Source organism: Phasianus colchicus, chromosome 1 (assembly GCF_987193195.1).
Source record: "Phasianus colchicus chromosome 1, bPhaCol1.hap1.1, whole genome shotgun sequence".
NCBI classification, from domain to species: Eukaryota; Metazoa; Chordata; class Aves; order Galliformes; family Phasianidae; genus Phasianus; species Phasianus colchicus.
In genome coordinates, this window is record NC_143436.1 from 26718037 (window position 1) to 26735586 (window position 17550).

Consider the following 17550-nt stretch of genomic DNA (forward strand, 5'->3'; position numbering starts at 1 on the left):
AACTTTTGAATAGGTAGGCTGTTCTGAAAGTAATGCCTCCTATTTATTTCCTTAAAAACTACAATAGATACAAAGAGCACAATAACATCCGCCATCTCACGTTGCTCTCACATCCACTGGTTGGCCACCAGAAATGTTCATCAAGCACTGATGAATATCAATGGGTGCAATTTTTTTCACTCAGACGAATTCAATGACACACCTTTGCTTCATATGTCAGATGCCATTTTGTGAGACTGCCCCTCTGCTGCCATCTGATCCACAGCAACAACATATAACGGAATACTGGTGGGAAGGTTCAACCTCTACTGCCATACCACCGACATGCACCTCTGATGTGACCGGCCATCATTATAAAATAGGAGGAATTACTTTCAGAGCTGCCCTCTGAGCTGAGCCTTTGTAGCAGCCTATATATATGTATATATACACACAAACAAGAATCAATCATCATTCACATCTGAATTTGCAATATTACTTCCATTTCACAGGCATGCCCCCAAACTGGTTTGCCATGGGATCCTGAACAGATTTTGAAGCAGAAAAGCACACTGCTTTGTGGATGAGTTCATACCATATCGTATTTTGGGAAATATTTCTCTTTTAAGCATGAAACCTATAGACCAAGTCTGCAAGCTAAATTACAGCTGCCTCTATTTGGAAATGACTTTTTTTATAAGTACAGAGCTCATTTTGACTTTTTTTTTCTGGCATTTTGTGTTATTCTATTGGTTTTCCTCAAAGTTATAAGGCTGCCTTTTCTATCATACTGAAAGCATTATTTCCTAAACAAATGGATTTATTGTGACCACTTACGGGAGAAATCTCATTCTTCATTTGCACTTTAGGTTTGTTGTAAGATCCTTGAAGTATATTGATACTGTTGGCACAACATACGGTTTCCTTTGTACACATTATTATCGTACAATTGCATTTCAAAGCTTCACATAATCAAGTAGCAAAACACTGAAGTAGTCTTTAGTAAATTTTTCACCATTAATTCTATTTCATAACACCCTCATCTGTCTGTCTCAAGAAAATTATATTAGAAGCATAAGAAAGCATAAAAAGGTCTAGAACATCAAAGAGGCAATTGTTGGACAACTCCCTTCCCCAACAGTTCGTACAAGATGGGCTGATGTGCTTTTTCAATCCACCATATGACTGTTGCTTCAGCTTCACTCACATACTCTTCCTGCATATTACAGTATAATGTTTATGCATGTTCATTCAAATAATTTTAATTCTATTCAAAATGAAGATAAACTAACACCTGCATTGATCAGGCTTGCATTTGGATTCCTCATTAGCCTGCTCCTCATGTCTCCAGTAAAGTCCCCTTGAACGCACAAACTAAAAAAAATCTTTTAAAATATTATTTAATTATTAGAAAATACTAGCTAGATGACTGGAAAATTTCAAGATAACAATTTATAAAGTAAAAGTTATCTGCACAATGGAGGTTTGGGATGGCTACACAGGGAGACTGGATGTTCACATATGTGGAAAAGTGCATTCGCTGTTACTCCAGTATTTAGTCACAGAATTTTCAGATTGTTAGAAAATTTTCTTTACTTTTCTAATTGTCAGCTGAAATGAAAAAAACCACCTGTGAAAAAAACAGAGGCTTAACGGTAATCTACCTTGAAAATTTCAAAATATCCACACGTGGCCAGAGTATTCATAAAATATTTTGTTCAGTTCTTTTTCCTGCATTGGGACACTAGTGTATTTTTTTTTAATCTCAAGAGTATAAAGAGCATCTTGCTGGAGTGGTGTGATTGTAAAGTGGTATAATTAGGGACCTGCCTGGGAGCAGGCCCTTTAACAGAGCCACTCACTATGAGCGAAGCATTCATGCACCCCCGGAGCTCTCCACCAGCTGGTCCGGGCAATGAGCCAGCTGGTAAGAATCAGGCCGATTAGGACCACTGCATGAGCCAGAATTACCTTAAAGAGTCCTCCATCTCCTACCAGAATGCACACAGCATAGCGAGAAGCAATGGTGCAGGCACCTGACTGGCAGGGGACAGGGCTCCCCAGATGCTCCTGCAAGGCACTTCTCCATTGGGCATGGACTGCCATCACTCAGCATGTAAAAACTAGCCCATCCATCCCATACGTAGTAATATTAACTGATATGAGACAGGATACAGACTGCACTCCTGCAGAATGAGGAAAAGATGCATCTGCTGGTCTGCTACATAAAAGCTGAAGCAAAAAGACCTCCCCAAAATTTTGCCTTTCTGAATAAGTGGAGTATGTGCATTTGGGCTTCATCTCCCCTCTCCTCCCAGCCCCTCAGAAACTCCTACAGAATCAGAATCAGCACGAGATGAAGTTGGAAAGGTGTGACAGTGATGAAGGTGACAGTAATGGAATGACACATCAGACTGCTGCACAGACATACGCCTAATATTAACATGCCTCCTGAAATCTCTGATAATATTGTAATCCTAATTAGTATTCTGCTTATTCAGTAAACACAACTTGCATAATGCTTCTTTCCTATATCTCCCCAAATTTTTATATTGCAATACTTCGTTCGTGACAAAGAGCTGATCTCTGCACTACGTAGGTTTTGTAGAATGGATTTGTATCTATACAAATTCGGACTTCCCAACAAGTGCGTTATCACGGACACTTCCATTGTAAATCAGAGATTTGACCAGCATTTTTTTTTACTACCGTATTCATCCCTCTACCTTAAATGGAGCTCTTGTCTCCTACACCACCAGAAGTTTGAACACAGCTATTTCCCTCCCCCTACGCCTCACCTCACCTAAAAATAATTTCTCGCCTTCTCTCTCCATCTCTTGGGGTTATCCTTGTCTTTTGAGTGGGTATCACTGATGCAAATTTCTGCACCTTAGAGGATAACCGTGTATTCCTCCTAACAGACTTACAAGGGAAAATTGGACTTATGCCTTTCTAGCAGCTATCCTCCAAATTTAATTTACCCCAAGCCTCAATGTTTGCTTATATGTAGGCCACATATTTCCTCCAGAATTATACTCAAGAGGGAAAAAGACTGTTTATCACTGCTCTCCTCTTACACTATATATTAGGCATTTGCATTTTTGTAAATCAGTGCTTTCTAGCATATACAAAATCCTCCTACTTCCTATGCTTAGTAGCAAGCATTAGATAAGTAGAAATATGTAGCATACAGTTTTTGGAAAGACAGTTTGAGACCAGCTGGATTTGTTTCTATTTGTGTTGAACATAATAAAAAGAAAACTCAATCTAAGTTAAATCCGTAACTGTTTTTGCCCTTTTTAAACTGAGATTTTTTTTTTCCAACATTCTACTTGCACAGTTCAGTTGCAGTCAGTGCATGCTAAATCAGAGGACAACATTTAAAAGCACTGCTTTTTGCTTATTTTTACTCACATTCCCAATTTCTTATCTCTCAACAGCTCCTTACATATGTTTAAAAAAAGTAACTAAAAGTTACAATATTAATGATACGTTTGCTAATTTATTATGTGCAATGAATTTTAAATTAATTCAGACTCAACTACAGATCCAAAGGGAGATGACCGAACTAAAAGAGTAGCACAGAAGCAAGGAAATTAGGCAGATACATTCCCTGAAACTGACTACGAATATCTTCATGCTAAATTCTCCAAGAGGAGAATAAAAGTGTGCCCACAATAGCTGATCCACTCCTTCGTCTTTTGCTCTCCACAGTTTGTACCATATAAATACACTCTATGTTCACCACTGGTATCTCCTATTTCCTGTGGCTATCTAAAATCTATTCAAATCACAGACAACATATAATATTCTAAATACTAAGGGTTTTTCAATGTAATTATTTTCCCTTTTTTTTATCCATAACATTATTTTCTATGATCAGTGGCCTCTGTCAAATCAGAGCACAAGATCATTTGAAATCTAAGCTTTCACATTTTGCCCATGTAATTTTATTTTTTTTAAAAGTGCTTCTTTTGATAGCTAAATGCAAAAAAGATTAAGTAATTAAACTGAAATGTATACTTACTTGCCCAAATTTTATCAATGACTGCACTTCAGTGAAGTGCTCATGCTAAATAAACAAAGCTTACCTTAACAACTCAACATGCCATACAGCATGATATTTATACAACAGGCTTGGTACACACTGAGCTTAACCATTTGATTCCAGGAGTCATGATTTCCTGACATGCCATCCTAATACAGAATGCATTAGTACTAACTTTGAAACAACAGATCTCCTAACATGAAGGAAAAAAAACTAGCTAGTTCACTGTACATACATTACCTTATGGGACTGGAGATAGTTACCTATTTATTCTAATTAAGATAAAGTTCTGACTTTATGAACATAAACTTCTTCACTGGAAGCAGTACAGGTAATAGAAATAGCTAAGCTTTTCATAGCTCCTTGACAAAAACAAATAACATTACAACTAGCTGTCCAAATCCCTATGCTGTGTAACCTACAACTGTATCAGTATTGTGAGCAGACGAATCTCAACACAAGGATTTGCCTACGTGGAAGGAAAATTCCAGTGTTGTACATGAACACCCAGCTGTGGTAACAAACTCCTAGCATTTACCTTTAAATTAGGCTTGTGCTTTGTTCAAGTCTTTCTCACGATTTTCAGGGTAAGGAGAACAACAAGGCTGCCAAAGTCACCCAGGCTAGATGACATGAGATTCTTCAGTAGCCATAAGGATCATTATTTCCTGCCACAGGAGAACAATCTACAGGTTGTAAGAGCCAAACTGACGTTTTCCCTCTATTACCTACTGCAGAATTGCAGTAATATGGATTGAAATCCATGAAAGCGATCAGCTCTCTTCACCACACCTCAATCACACCTTCTCCAGAAAATACTGTAAAACAAAAATCTGTACTATGGAAATCTTAACCTTACTACGGCAGTGTTTTCCAAGTAAATGCTATTATCTTATCATACTCAGGTTAACATTATCTTCAGCTCCCATCCCAAACCTGCCTTAGCTATTCTGAAATATGTCATCAAACAATGCATATACTGACTGGATCCACTTGATGCATCAGTGTCATGACTGGCATATACAAACATCCTTCAAACACACTTATTTGGGTATCTATACATGAAAGTAAAATCGTTACTACAATTGGTACTCAAGCTTGTCAGATGGGATGTTTTTCTCCTCTGTGTAGCCTAAGACATGCTAATGATTATGCCATCTGCAGTCTGAAACCCAGAAAAATGTAAATCAGAAAGTAATTGTAGATCAAGATAAACGTCTATGCAAAATGATAATGCTAGTATACTGTTAACTCTCTAAATATACATATATGTGTAACTGTCTAAATGTAAACCACTACCCCTTGAAAAAATATGGGAAAACTACTAGATAATGAATTTTTTTGCACTAAAAACTAATACAAATAGATTTGCTAACCAGAGCACTTCTCTTTTAAAATCAATCATATGGCAAACAATCAGTTTAAAAAGATTTTTCTTGAGAAGCATATAAAAAACATTCACAGTGTTGAAGAAAAATCCCAGAGGTTCTCTAAAATCATCCCCTTGGTAAAAAAAAACAGTAGAACTTGGCCACTTACCGAACACCCTGTTTTTGCAAAGTTGTGGACACAAATTTGAAGGTTTCTTCAATAAGTTTTCAACTTGCTGATTAGCTAGTAGCTGCTGTAGGTCACTAAAATACTTGATGCATTGCAGAATAACAGGGAGAACATGTATAAATGCAGCATATGGTACCTTCCCCCAAATATCCTTCAAATACAAGATGGCTACTAAAATTAATACCATTTTTCCCTTTTGGCACATGGAACAATAGTGCAGTTTACATCAAAATATGGAGCACATGAGAAGTGCAATGGCAAGGATTACCTAATACCCACACTTGCTTGCAGATGTGTGAGCCAGTTTTAAAATTTTTATAAGGTTTTTAATAGATTTATAATACAGTTCTACCATATCTCCAGTTGCTACATTAGTAAAATGGTCTGAAATTATCGGAAATTAGACATACACTAATATTAAAATATTTTCAAATATTGAGAGAAGTCTGTTTCCTTAAGCACAAACACAAGCACGAGTATTTTTATCTTATAAACCCCAAATTGCTTATACATATTTTGCAATCCCTACTGCTAGGAGATTTTGGCCAAAGTTACCATTAAATCTGGCATAATAAAATAATAGTAATGTACAAGTTTATGACCCATATTACAGTATTTGGTTAAACAGGCATCACAATGCTCAAAATGTGAATTTCCACTCCATAATGAACAATGAAAAGCTCTGTAGTAACAGTAAAAGACAGAAATAGAAAAGCTCCAAGGACTCATTTTCAAAACCTTTATACATCCTTTCCACTAAAGAAGAAAATTAAAACAGAGTGCGCTCATACCTGAATTTACATGTTATTTGATACATAAACCAAAGTCTGGAAGCATATTCCATTTTCCTCTCATATAAAAACGAACCAAATGAAGTGTCCAAGGCTAATGAGAGGCACTGAACACATACTGATCATCAAAGGAAAAGTTGGAAAACACGAGCAATAATCTTGGCTTTAGGGAGCATGTAACAATTTTGAAAAGAAAATTATTTGCTTTATTTGCTTCTTCCTGCCTCGTAAGTATGACTCATGAGGCACTGAACCCTCTTGGCAAAGACAAAATACAAGCCATCTCTACAATACACCAGCCCATGACATTTATAAGGCATCAGGCCAAGGTTAGTCCTGTGGGAGTAGCACAAGAGAAAGCACAAGACTTCCTTTCCCCATCTCATCATCCCTTTAGGTTGACTGTGTGACTGCCTTTGTCTCCAGAAATGGTTTTCTTTCCTTTCACCAATGTCTACCCCAAGTAGTGCACCCCCATCCCTTCAGCCCTGAAAAGATTCACCAATGGGTGGAGAATATAAACAGAGATGTAGAGAGCTATCGAACTGCTGCAGTTTACAAGTTGGAGAATTAGAGTAAGCTAGCATCGCTGAAAAAAATATACTGGGAAAACTGATATTTTTGCTTGTTTCATATAATTCTCTTAGCATCTGGTGTAGGCCTATTTAGATACCTCAGGCTAGAAGGACCTTGCACACTCCCTGTACAGACCTTGCCTTTTAGGATAAGGATCTGGGAGAAGGAACTACTTTCACCATATTCATTAAATCAATTATCTTTACGATTCGACCCTTCAGGGTCACCAATTTCCCTTCTGAAAATTTAGAAAAATACACAATTCATAAGCTGCTGGATTTACGACTATTTTTCTTGTGTGCCTGCAGCCCAGAAGAGATTAGTAAAGTGAAGTCAAAACTGAGGAGAGGGAAGTTGAGATGGTCCCAGGACTCTACACCTCCAGACTGGACTACAAGTATACATGGCAGAATGCCAACTTGACATGTTTGGGTTTTGATGTTTTTTTTTTTATTGTTGGTTGTTTCTTTCCCATTTTCTTTATTCACTTTCTGATGTTTTCTTTTGGTTTTGAGCTTTAAAAGTAAATTTGAAGAGAGATGATGTGAAATATGAAATTGTGTGCCATGCCTACCATTTCTTCATGAAATTTCACCAAGAAAAAGAGGAGTATGTAAACTGTACACAAAAACTGCACAAGTGAACAAACTTTAAAATGTTCCACCGATGCAGGATTAGACAAATTGTAATGTCTGGAGCTCTCCCTCCATTATGCTCCACTAAAACTAAAAATTAGATTTAAAAAAAACGTTATTCTGTCAAAAAAGAGGGATTCCCAAGGGTGTTATACTTATTTACTGAACAAAACTAACACTTATGATCACCCTTTGTCTGCAACAAACTGCAATTCAGCAATTAAAAACTGCTAAACACAGTCTATATGCCATGAGAGAATCAATTTTGTCGGCAGAATGCAACTTCAGACATAATTCAGAATGAGTAACAAATGAGCTAAAACCTCAAAAAAATTTTCAAAAATTAAATGCTTCCCATCTACGAAGAGTACAGTATTTTTATCAATGATAAATTTAAAATAATTATTCAGTGCTTAATCCCCCCAAAATTTCTGAAGCCCAACAGCATCCAAGTGTGGAAAGCTATGCCATGTTTTTCCAAAAACACAGAAGCAACTCTTCTATAATTTCATGCTCTGGCATTGGTACTTCCTGAATAATTTACCATTTGTCACTTGCATAAAGTATTGATAGCCTGTCTCACTTATTTCTTCCTGGGTACCATTTCACTCCTCATCTTAACACAGCCACTTCTACAATTTAATCTATATATATATATAAACATATTGTGCCAATCTTGCAACATACCTATCAATAATTCATTAAAGCCATAGCTATTCAACTCAATCCGCACAGACGTTTATTGTAACAGACCTTTCAAGTACCTATAATCACAAAACGCCTTTCTAACTTCTGGTAAATTCTGCCTGTGAATTAAAAGTCACCAGCGTGAAGGGCTACCTCCTCCTTTATGCGAATACGCAGCACTCGGCATCAGAGCACAGGCAACAACACGCACACCACACGTGTGAGCAAGCACAGCACTCTTCCTTCCAAGTGAGGCCCCAAAGGCAATGATCCTTTACTAACCTGCAGTGGTCTCTGTTTATCAGTGCCTTTAGGAGACTTCAGTCCACTTGTCTGTTGCTGTAAAAGCAGCTGTCTTGCTGCCTGGAGTGCCTAAAAGTTCATATTAAAAAAAAAAAAAAAAATGTAAATAAGTTCCACCATTTCCTAGAAAGAGATGAGTTAATCATTGTTAATGTTAGGTAAAAGTCCAATCAAACAAATGCAATCTTTGATGTGTATTTGCTAGATTTCAGGAGTCAGTTTGCATTTGTTTTACTTGACGCATAAAAAAGGTCCTCTGAAAGTATGCATATAGGACTTCACTAGAATTTATGGATTTATGGATGTACATGAAATCCTGCAGGAAATAAAGTTAATTTGTTTAAAGTGCTTGAAGAGGAAAAATCATAAACTGCATCAATAGCCTCATTTCCACAAGGAACTTGTCTTTGAGTGTTCAACTAAAATGCCCACTCCCTTGTAAATTATCATTCAATTTGCATTTTCATATTACAATTTTGAAGCAAAAGCAAGTAGACTTCAAGTGTTACCGGAAGCTGTAATTAAATTTGACAAATCAACATCAGATTATCTTGAAAGCGAATTAATAAGGATATTCATTGAAGATTAAAAACAATTTTTGTACTTACAATTCAAGGAGAAACCTCTCCTTTGACAAAATAAAGTGCAGTTTTAATGCCAAATAAAAATGAGTGGTTTTAATTTGCATTTTTAGGGAAATTGGAGAACAAAGAAATTATTCCCCAGCCAATCAGAGCAGACTCTGGGATGACAGCATCCCAATCAAAATATAAAATGTTTTCATTTATTTTGTGTTTTCATTCCAATTCAGCAAAATACAGTTAAACATATGAAATGTAAACAAACACTCAATTTAGCCAAGGAAGGCTAAACATTATTTTTCCTTATAAAATTTTTTAAATGCCAAGTATAATAAAAGGATATTTATTAAGAAATGAAAAATAAAGAGACATTTACGGTGCAACTACCTACTCTTTTTCTTTAAAAATCAGTCCAGTGAATAGAACCTGCAGTTTTACGATGCATCACCCTATTCTTTACGTTATTCAAAACACACTGTCCATAGAAAACACTTCAATAAAGGCGATTTGATCAACATTCCCTAAAATAATAAAGATTCCCAACTGATAAAGAAAGGTACAATTTTGATTAGACTCAAATGAGCTGGTTTTTAAGATAGTTTCTAGTATCCATGACAACAGTTGCTTTGACAAGATGTGCATATGGCATTACACTGCCAGCTGGTGTGAACAATGTTTGAACTACTGCATTGAGATGCTGAGCAAACAGAAAAAGTTGCCACGTCTTAACCCTCAGGGAAAGCAGTCATCCCCTGATCAATTATGAAAAGACAGAGAGAGGGCTGCTACAGTCTGGCTCCAAGCAAGTTTTCTGAGGAGGCAGGCAGACACAGAAAACCAAAGTAAACAAACTGAATGCACTAGCACCATCTCCTAACAACATTGATTCGTCTCCCTGTAGAAGGCTCTGGTACAAAGTTTGCAGAGCATACTTTTAACATTTGGAGACATTCTCACAACAATCCCCTTATTGTTTCATCAAATTCTCAAGTAATTACAGGTCAGCTTTACAAAGACTATACATTCCTCCGAACCTAAGCAACCAGACACACATAACTAGCTTTTCCCCTCCAAAAATAAATAAAAGTTAACATATTTCAAAGTGCACTTGAAATATTTTGTTACCAAGGAGTCACTGGATGCCCGGCTTCCTGTGTGAACAGTGTAATCTTTTCTGCACTCACAGCTCTTGAGCAGGCCCTGAAGGACAGCCCTGCTCTGTCTGAGACCAGAGAAGAGTTATCAGTTGATTTTGGGGGCAGCAGGAACTGGTCCCAACATCTTGCACAGGTTTAAACAGAAAACATGGAATAAATGCATGAACAGAAGATCTACAGCAAATTTATAATCCTTCCTAATCTTTAGAACCCTCTGAAAGGGAAATTCGATTGAATGAGAGAAAACTATTGAGCTTCCGAATTAATAGGAGGCTGCACAGCGAACCCCCCCCCCCCCCCCCCCCCCCAAACAGGAGAATATTGCTACAGGAACAACTGAATTAGATGATGGGGGGAAAAAAACCCACAAAACAATTATTTTTTATTTATGACAGTAGCAGAAAATTCATTACACGGGCTTTATCTGGGAAAGAAACTGCAATTCTTTAATGCCAATGCATACTGTAACTGCAAGTTGTTTCAGTGTCCTCATCCCCCTCAGCAGTAAAGTCATCTCACGCCAATACAAAAAAGAAGCAAGCAAGCATCTGGTAAAGCTGTACATTTAGACTACTTGAAAATGAGAGGATTATAGTATGATGTGGCTTATATTTAAGCTAGCCAGTATAATTTCCAATTGTGGCTTGCATACTCCCATGGAATCAGTGTAAGAAAGTATGAATTCCTACCACTAACTACAAAGAGTCCCATTTTATGAAGAAGCAAGACAGCACAACAGGATATGTTTGCACAAAAGCCTCTTCTACTTAAACTATTTTGATTTATATATGCTGGTTGAGATATTTTTAAAGGAGTAAAGGCTCATCTTTTAATACAGAATGACTTACGAATGATGACTACCTGAATACTTCAGTGATCTTATTGTGGCAGTTTAGATTACTGTAAACACCGGAGACAGGAGAAGAACAGAAAACAATTTCGAGAGATCAGAGATGATTTAAAACTCATAAGGAGAAATCACTGTCAGCCTTTGTTCTTATAGACGTTGTCATATAGTACTTTTTCCTCCCAGTGTGCCACTTAACTTTAGATACTGTTACCTGGTAAACAACCTCCCAGAAACACATTGTTAGTTTCAAAGAATTATTACTGACATTATTCATACGTGAGGACTATGAGACTGTAGAACATTCAGTTCTACCAATTCATTCGCTGCCATTAAATCTTTGCAAAACAAATTGACAGCTTGAAAGCGTCTTTCAAAATTAATAGTTTAACGTGTACACTTAAAGTAAGCCCCAGTCCCACATATCATCTCTTCAATGCACTAATTTGATAATAAGCTGTGGTCTAAAAGCAGTTCAGCAAAGACAAACTAACAGATGTTTATAAGTCTGGCAGATCAAAATCACGTTGGGTCCTACCTCAAATTAACAGCCTACATTTGGTAGGCACTTTTCTTAAATTGAGTTATATAAATTAGTAAAACAGTATACAAAAAAAAAAAAAAAAAGTCAGCATAAAGTCAGCATAGACAAAAACAACAAAAAGAACTGAGGATTAGAAATAATTTTAATAATGCAAATGAAAATCATTATAATGCTTTAAGTAGTGTCTGTATAAGCAGGAAATTTGGGCATATGGTTTCCAGAACTCACTGTGTCTTCTAGTAAAATATTTATTGGGAACACTACTTCTTAATATTTACTGCACAGCTTTGGCATAGCTGAAATGTAAGCAGAACTAAAATGAAATTAATTGCATATAACTCACTCTATTAAACTTGATAAATTGCAGGAGATTTTGTAATTTGTTGGAAATAATTCTAGGAGACACAACTTGCTTTTATTTTGTATTCCAAACCGTCATATCTGATTTAAGAATGCCTTAGAATAATTTGTAAAAGTTTTCTCATTTTAATAAAGTGAAAGTTGCCACTAAAAGGAAATAAAGTGATCATGTTGTTTTTTTATAAAGTCAACATAAGAGTATTTTTAGGAAACAGATGTCACTCATATCTTTCCTTTAAAAATAGGAATGTTTAACCTATCAGCCTGTTGCATTTGAGTCGCAAAAATGAAAAATGACATCTACGCCCATTAATATCGTCAATGTATAAACAGCACAGCGTGACACATTCTTGAGAGCTGAAGGCTACAAAATCTCTCTGAAACATAAATAACAAAGCACTCAGAAGCATATTTGATGTTGATATTCATCTCTGAGAAAAACACTGCTGCCTGGGCTTCTTATGAAAATAGATGCAGCCCAAATAGATCTCCTGTAATTGGTTTCAGATAGCGAGGTCAAAAGAAATATGATACAAGAAACTATTATGTGGAACAGGCGAAACAAGAATGTTTATACAGGCACTCCCTATTTATACTGACAAGAGGTGTATGCTTTGCAGATAACCAGAACCAAAAATCTTGCCAGAAGACAACCAGATTCTGTCCTTTTTCTAACTCCAAATCCCTGTTTTATTTTTTTTCGTATGGCTGCGTACTCTAACATTCCAGCTGAACAAAAAAATAAGTTTCTGAACATTAAATAACTTTCCAAATGGCTGCATATGTCAAACAAGAGTCATCTCTCTGGTAGCACTATGGAACCGAAACGTATCAACATGCTAAGCTGGATTTAAGGCCAAAGACTGCACTGCACTGGTTGAATAACAAGTTAACCGAATGATTACATGGCCACATTTATTATAAAAATCACTTCAGTAGAACCTCTGCCCCTCATGTCCTGCTGTGTCCATCCTCCAGCTGGCTCAGCCCAAGAAGCTCAGAATTACCTACAGTCTTGTGAGATCTGTGAAAGACTCTGACAGAAAGATAATGCTGCTCAAAGCTCCCTAATAACCTTCCAACGCTACTGCTAAACTTTTGTCTCTTGCTGACTGTATTTTCTCTGAAAGTTCTCTAATGACTATCACAGCCAGTCAGCATGGCAGCTTATAATCTTTCCAAATGGGGTAGCAAAGCATTTAACTCTATTCAAAGAATCTTTAATTTAAGATGATCCACCTGCTTTCCAACTGCAGCCCCTCCAGGAGAGCTGACAGGAAAAGCCAACACCCACACACCTGAACGCATCTTTATTTACCTTACTCAGCAACACTGAAATACACGAAGAAGATAAAATCTTTGTCTCTAAACCGTGTGGGGAAGATAAAACTCCAAGGCCTGCCTACTGAAGACAAACGTGCCCATCTGAGAGCCTGTAAAGTCAAGCCCTTGACTTAACAAAACTAAAATACAAGCCACATAACCAGCCTAATTTCATTTATGAATCGTAGACTGAACGATTATTACAGTATTTTCTTACAAAAGTACAACCATGGTAACAGGTAGCTAAGGCTGTATTCCTCTAGGAATACATCATCTAAGAAATCAAAATGGTCATTAAGAATCAAGAAGAAATTCACTCAATTAATCCAGCATCAAAAACGTGTGAACAATCCAACAAAAAAAATGTGTCAGTCTTCTGCATATCCATTAGAGGCTGTAGTCAGCCAGGATCTGCAACTGGCTCAATTTCAGCAGTCGGATTGCAGGGTGTTTCAGCTGTGCCTAGTAGTAGAACGCAAACCTGTAAGACATAAAAATGCTTAAAACTGAATTAATTTCAAGAAGAGGAAACAGCACTGAATGCTGCTTTACCATCCTGAGCATTCCTACCACAAGTATGTGAGACAGAATGGCAGAATTCAGCAAATATCCTTCCTCAATTGCACCTCCAGAAGGTGGCGGTGGCCACTGAATGCTGTGCTGAGCTTGAGCCTATGGGGTGTGTGAACACTGAATATAGTTGAAAGTATCTACTATCTACTGTCTGTGCTACAGGCATTCGTGGAAAAAATGCCTGGTTCCTAGATCTGAATAGGATCATGCATGAAAGAGACCCTGAGCTGCTCATGTGGGAAAATACTGTTTGTCCGGGACAGCAACCCTCTGTGCCTGGAGAATTTCAAGATAAAAAGACTTGGAGAGACAGGTGGCAAGTGGGCAGAGCTGTTCCGGATCACCATTTTCTAACTTATGCAGTTATACTCCTCATGTGCCTCATCTCAGGAATGTAAGAATTTTACTCTGTCTGGATCTCATTTCCTTGGAGTGAAAGCATTTATTTTATTATTTTATTTTGCTGGGGATGATTCTGCCAGTTTCAGCATTCTGAGGGTCTGATTTTGATTCAGATCCATGATCCTCCCTGCAGTACAAACAACAATTGAAGAAAACATCTTCAATCTACCTGAGTTTCTGTTCTTCCCTGATGTTATCCAGGATTCATTTGCAACTGAAGAGAAAAAGTAACAGTAATAAACTGATGAATGCAACATGAAGTCTCATAATGCTGTTTAATAAAAGGAAATTAATCACATAATTGTCATAAACCTATTTTCAAACAGCAATCTATCAGGGCGAAATTATGCATCTGTAGTTATTGACCTTTCATTTTACCATGACTGATTCGTAATTAGACTAGTTTTGTGAAAAATAATAGTTAATTACCAGATTTTTTTCACTCTAATTGTTTTGGCAATTTTTTGGGGGCTGTTTTTGTTTTGTTTTGTTTTGTGGCATACCTTTTCCCATGTGAAGTATGCTAAATAAATACAGAGCACTACTAAGCAACTAATATATTTCATTTCATAAAGCCAAATTTAGCTTTCCTCTATATAACCCAATCTAACAGATACTAAATACTGCTTCAAAAACAACTCTTTCATTTTTCCTGCTCGTTATTTGGTTGACGTAAAGCTAGGCACAAAATACCCCTAAAAGTGGCTTGTTTCAACTCCTGCAGTTATTAGGAGGGCTTTTCCCTGTAGACATCAATCTGCATTGGTCATTAGGGATACATGACAGACCATGCATAACATGTTCCATGAGAGCAAACTCAAATGGCGTCTCCAAAGCTCAGACCACCTAAGAATGCAAATGTCAAGGGTCAGGAGATATGTGGGCCCATAGCACAGAACTTGTGTTCTACTCTGACAATTTTCTTCCTTTTTGTCCTACATCTGTGAGCTTAACTTTCCTTTAGTAAAGACAGGAGAAGGCAACTTTATTCATACTACTTACACTGTATACTGACTAACTGAATTAACTATATGAAAAACAAAAAAAGTGCAAACACCGGTGTCAAAAATTGACAAATGCCCTGCCACAAATATTTAATGCCTTTTAGAAAGGTAGGGCATGCAATAGAAAAAATGAAAAGTTGATCTCATGTAGCAATGGCTGCATGTACTAGTTTTTCACAGGAAAGTTAGTATCAACTACTTCACATGAAAATCAGCTAGCACTTACGCAAAAGCTATTTAAGTATGATGGGCAAATCAGCCATCCCAGGTGTGAATTCAGAAAAAAAGCAGATTCCTAGAATTATAATGCTTTTATAGATAATATTGCATTCATATTGTATACATAATATTGTATGAAATTATACATCTTACAATACACATTTTACAAATGTATATGAATACTTGACTTGAAATGTGTTGGTTAACAAAAGACCTTTCAGGTCTGTCAACTGGAGACTTAACTTACTGGCTGTGAAGACTACTTTCAGATAAAGCAATCTGGAATAGAACAGTGTTCGCTTAGGTGGAATATAGTTGGATAACTTATTAATAGGAAAGGAACTGATGCAAATGAAAACAAGAGCAGCCCCATCCGTACTAAAATCAAAACACAGAGCAAATGTGGGAGGAGGAAAAAGCATAATACCAAGGGAAGCACTGTAACAATAGGCTTTTGGAAGGCTGCGCTTTCAACTGATATAAATCTGAAAAGCAAATTCAGAGATTAAAGACAATGAAATCTTCATGGAGATCTTTAAGCAAATGATCAACAAAAATCACATACTGGAGATATAAGCTAAAGCACAAGGTGAGATAGCTATAAAACAAAAGGAAACAAGTACGCATTTTGTTCTGGCCCAGAGCAAGACTCCTAGATCAGAATGTGAAATCTGAAAGGATAGATGTAAGGTTTGATTATTCTTACTAAGTAATATGGAGATGTAAATTTTGACTGGTAACAGAGTTCTGGCACAAAGCATCCTAATACCTGATTCCAAATTCTCCTGCTCTGCAAGCTATAAACCAAAGCTATCCATCAAACAATACGAATCTACGTAGTGCCAAAGTAATTATAAATAAACTTACAGTAATTGTAAGAATCAAAATCTCTCAGCCACTCAAAATGGGAAGAATTCTATATTTATTGAAGAGTCATTGATTTGAAGAAATCCAAATATTTGGACAACAGCTGGTTTGATTTTCCACTGCCCTAACAAATCCATAGCCAGACAAATGAGTTAGAATGCAACTACAAAAAGAAATATTATCAAAATGGTCATATCAGGTTTGAATTGAATGGGAGAAAGGCACAACAGCCACTACTGAAAAATCCAGTGAGAATTAGTGGAGAAAAACAAAGTTGACACCAGGGTTTCACATTAGATATAGTAAATATAAAGTTTATTTTAAAATTATTTTTAATTGATCTTATTGTTGAAGCTTATTTATAAGGACATAATTTAAAGAAATCTCAGATTTAAAATACGTATTTAGGATGACGAATATTAAAGATGTAACTCAGCACTGCCATATTACACAGGGATATACACACAGAAGTGTCATATAAAACAGGCACTGCATTTCTTTCACTTTATTCAACTTTTTTAAAGAGTCAGCTGGATAACTGTAACCATTTTGGGGAACAATGCTTCAAAACAGTGGACGATATGAACAGTGACCAGAGCAGTAAGAATGACCAAGAAATCCAATCTATGGAATAGCAAAATCTGATGATAAAAAGAGAAAAAAAAATAGCATAAAGTAATAGAAGCCTTCAACAAGTATCTATACAGAAAGAAGTAATTGTACAGCATGGGTAAGACAAGGAGAAGCGATCTTAAGCAGAATTCATGGAGGTTTAATTACACTGGAGAAGAAATTTTTAAGAATACTGAAGGAGTACAATATATTCTGTAGAGACTGCAGAATCTTTGTCATTGGACGTGTTTAAGAAACATCTTCAGAAAAAATAGTGATTATGCTCTGGGACAGAGATCTTCACTAGCACCTTCCAGCCCTATTTTATTTGATTGCATGGTTCGTTTGATTCCCGTGAAAGTACGCCAAGTTCGGATTACTGTGATGTCTAACACCTTGCTACATTTCAAATAACACCATGCTCTCGTAAACTGAGTATCACAAAGCTTCAGCTTGATTTGTTTCTATGGTAAGTTAACAGC

The 17550-nt window shown here is 36.6% G+C and overlaps 1 protein-coding gene across 18 annotated transcripts in view; it reads right to left on the bottom strand.

Annotated features, from left to right (window-relative positions):
* Positions 1–17550, bottom strand: part of FOXP2 (forkhead box P2) — a 414481-nt gene that overhangs the window by 116654 nt on the left and 280277 nt on the right. For 15 of the 18 annotated variants that reach the window (XM_090137439.1, XM_090137430.1, XM_090137427.1 and 12 more), the window contains one exon: positions 8559–8648. The exons of 2 other annotated variants lie outside the window; for them this stretch is intronic. In XM_090137439.1, coding sequence (XP_089993565.1) covers positions 8559–8648 — 90 coding nt within the window. Of the gene's footprint in view, positions 1–8558; positions 8651–17550 lie in introns of those variants that run through there. One more of the 18 variants, XM_090137460.1, reaches the window with a different exon arrangement.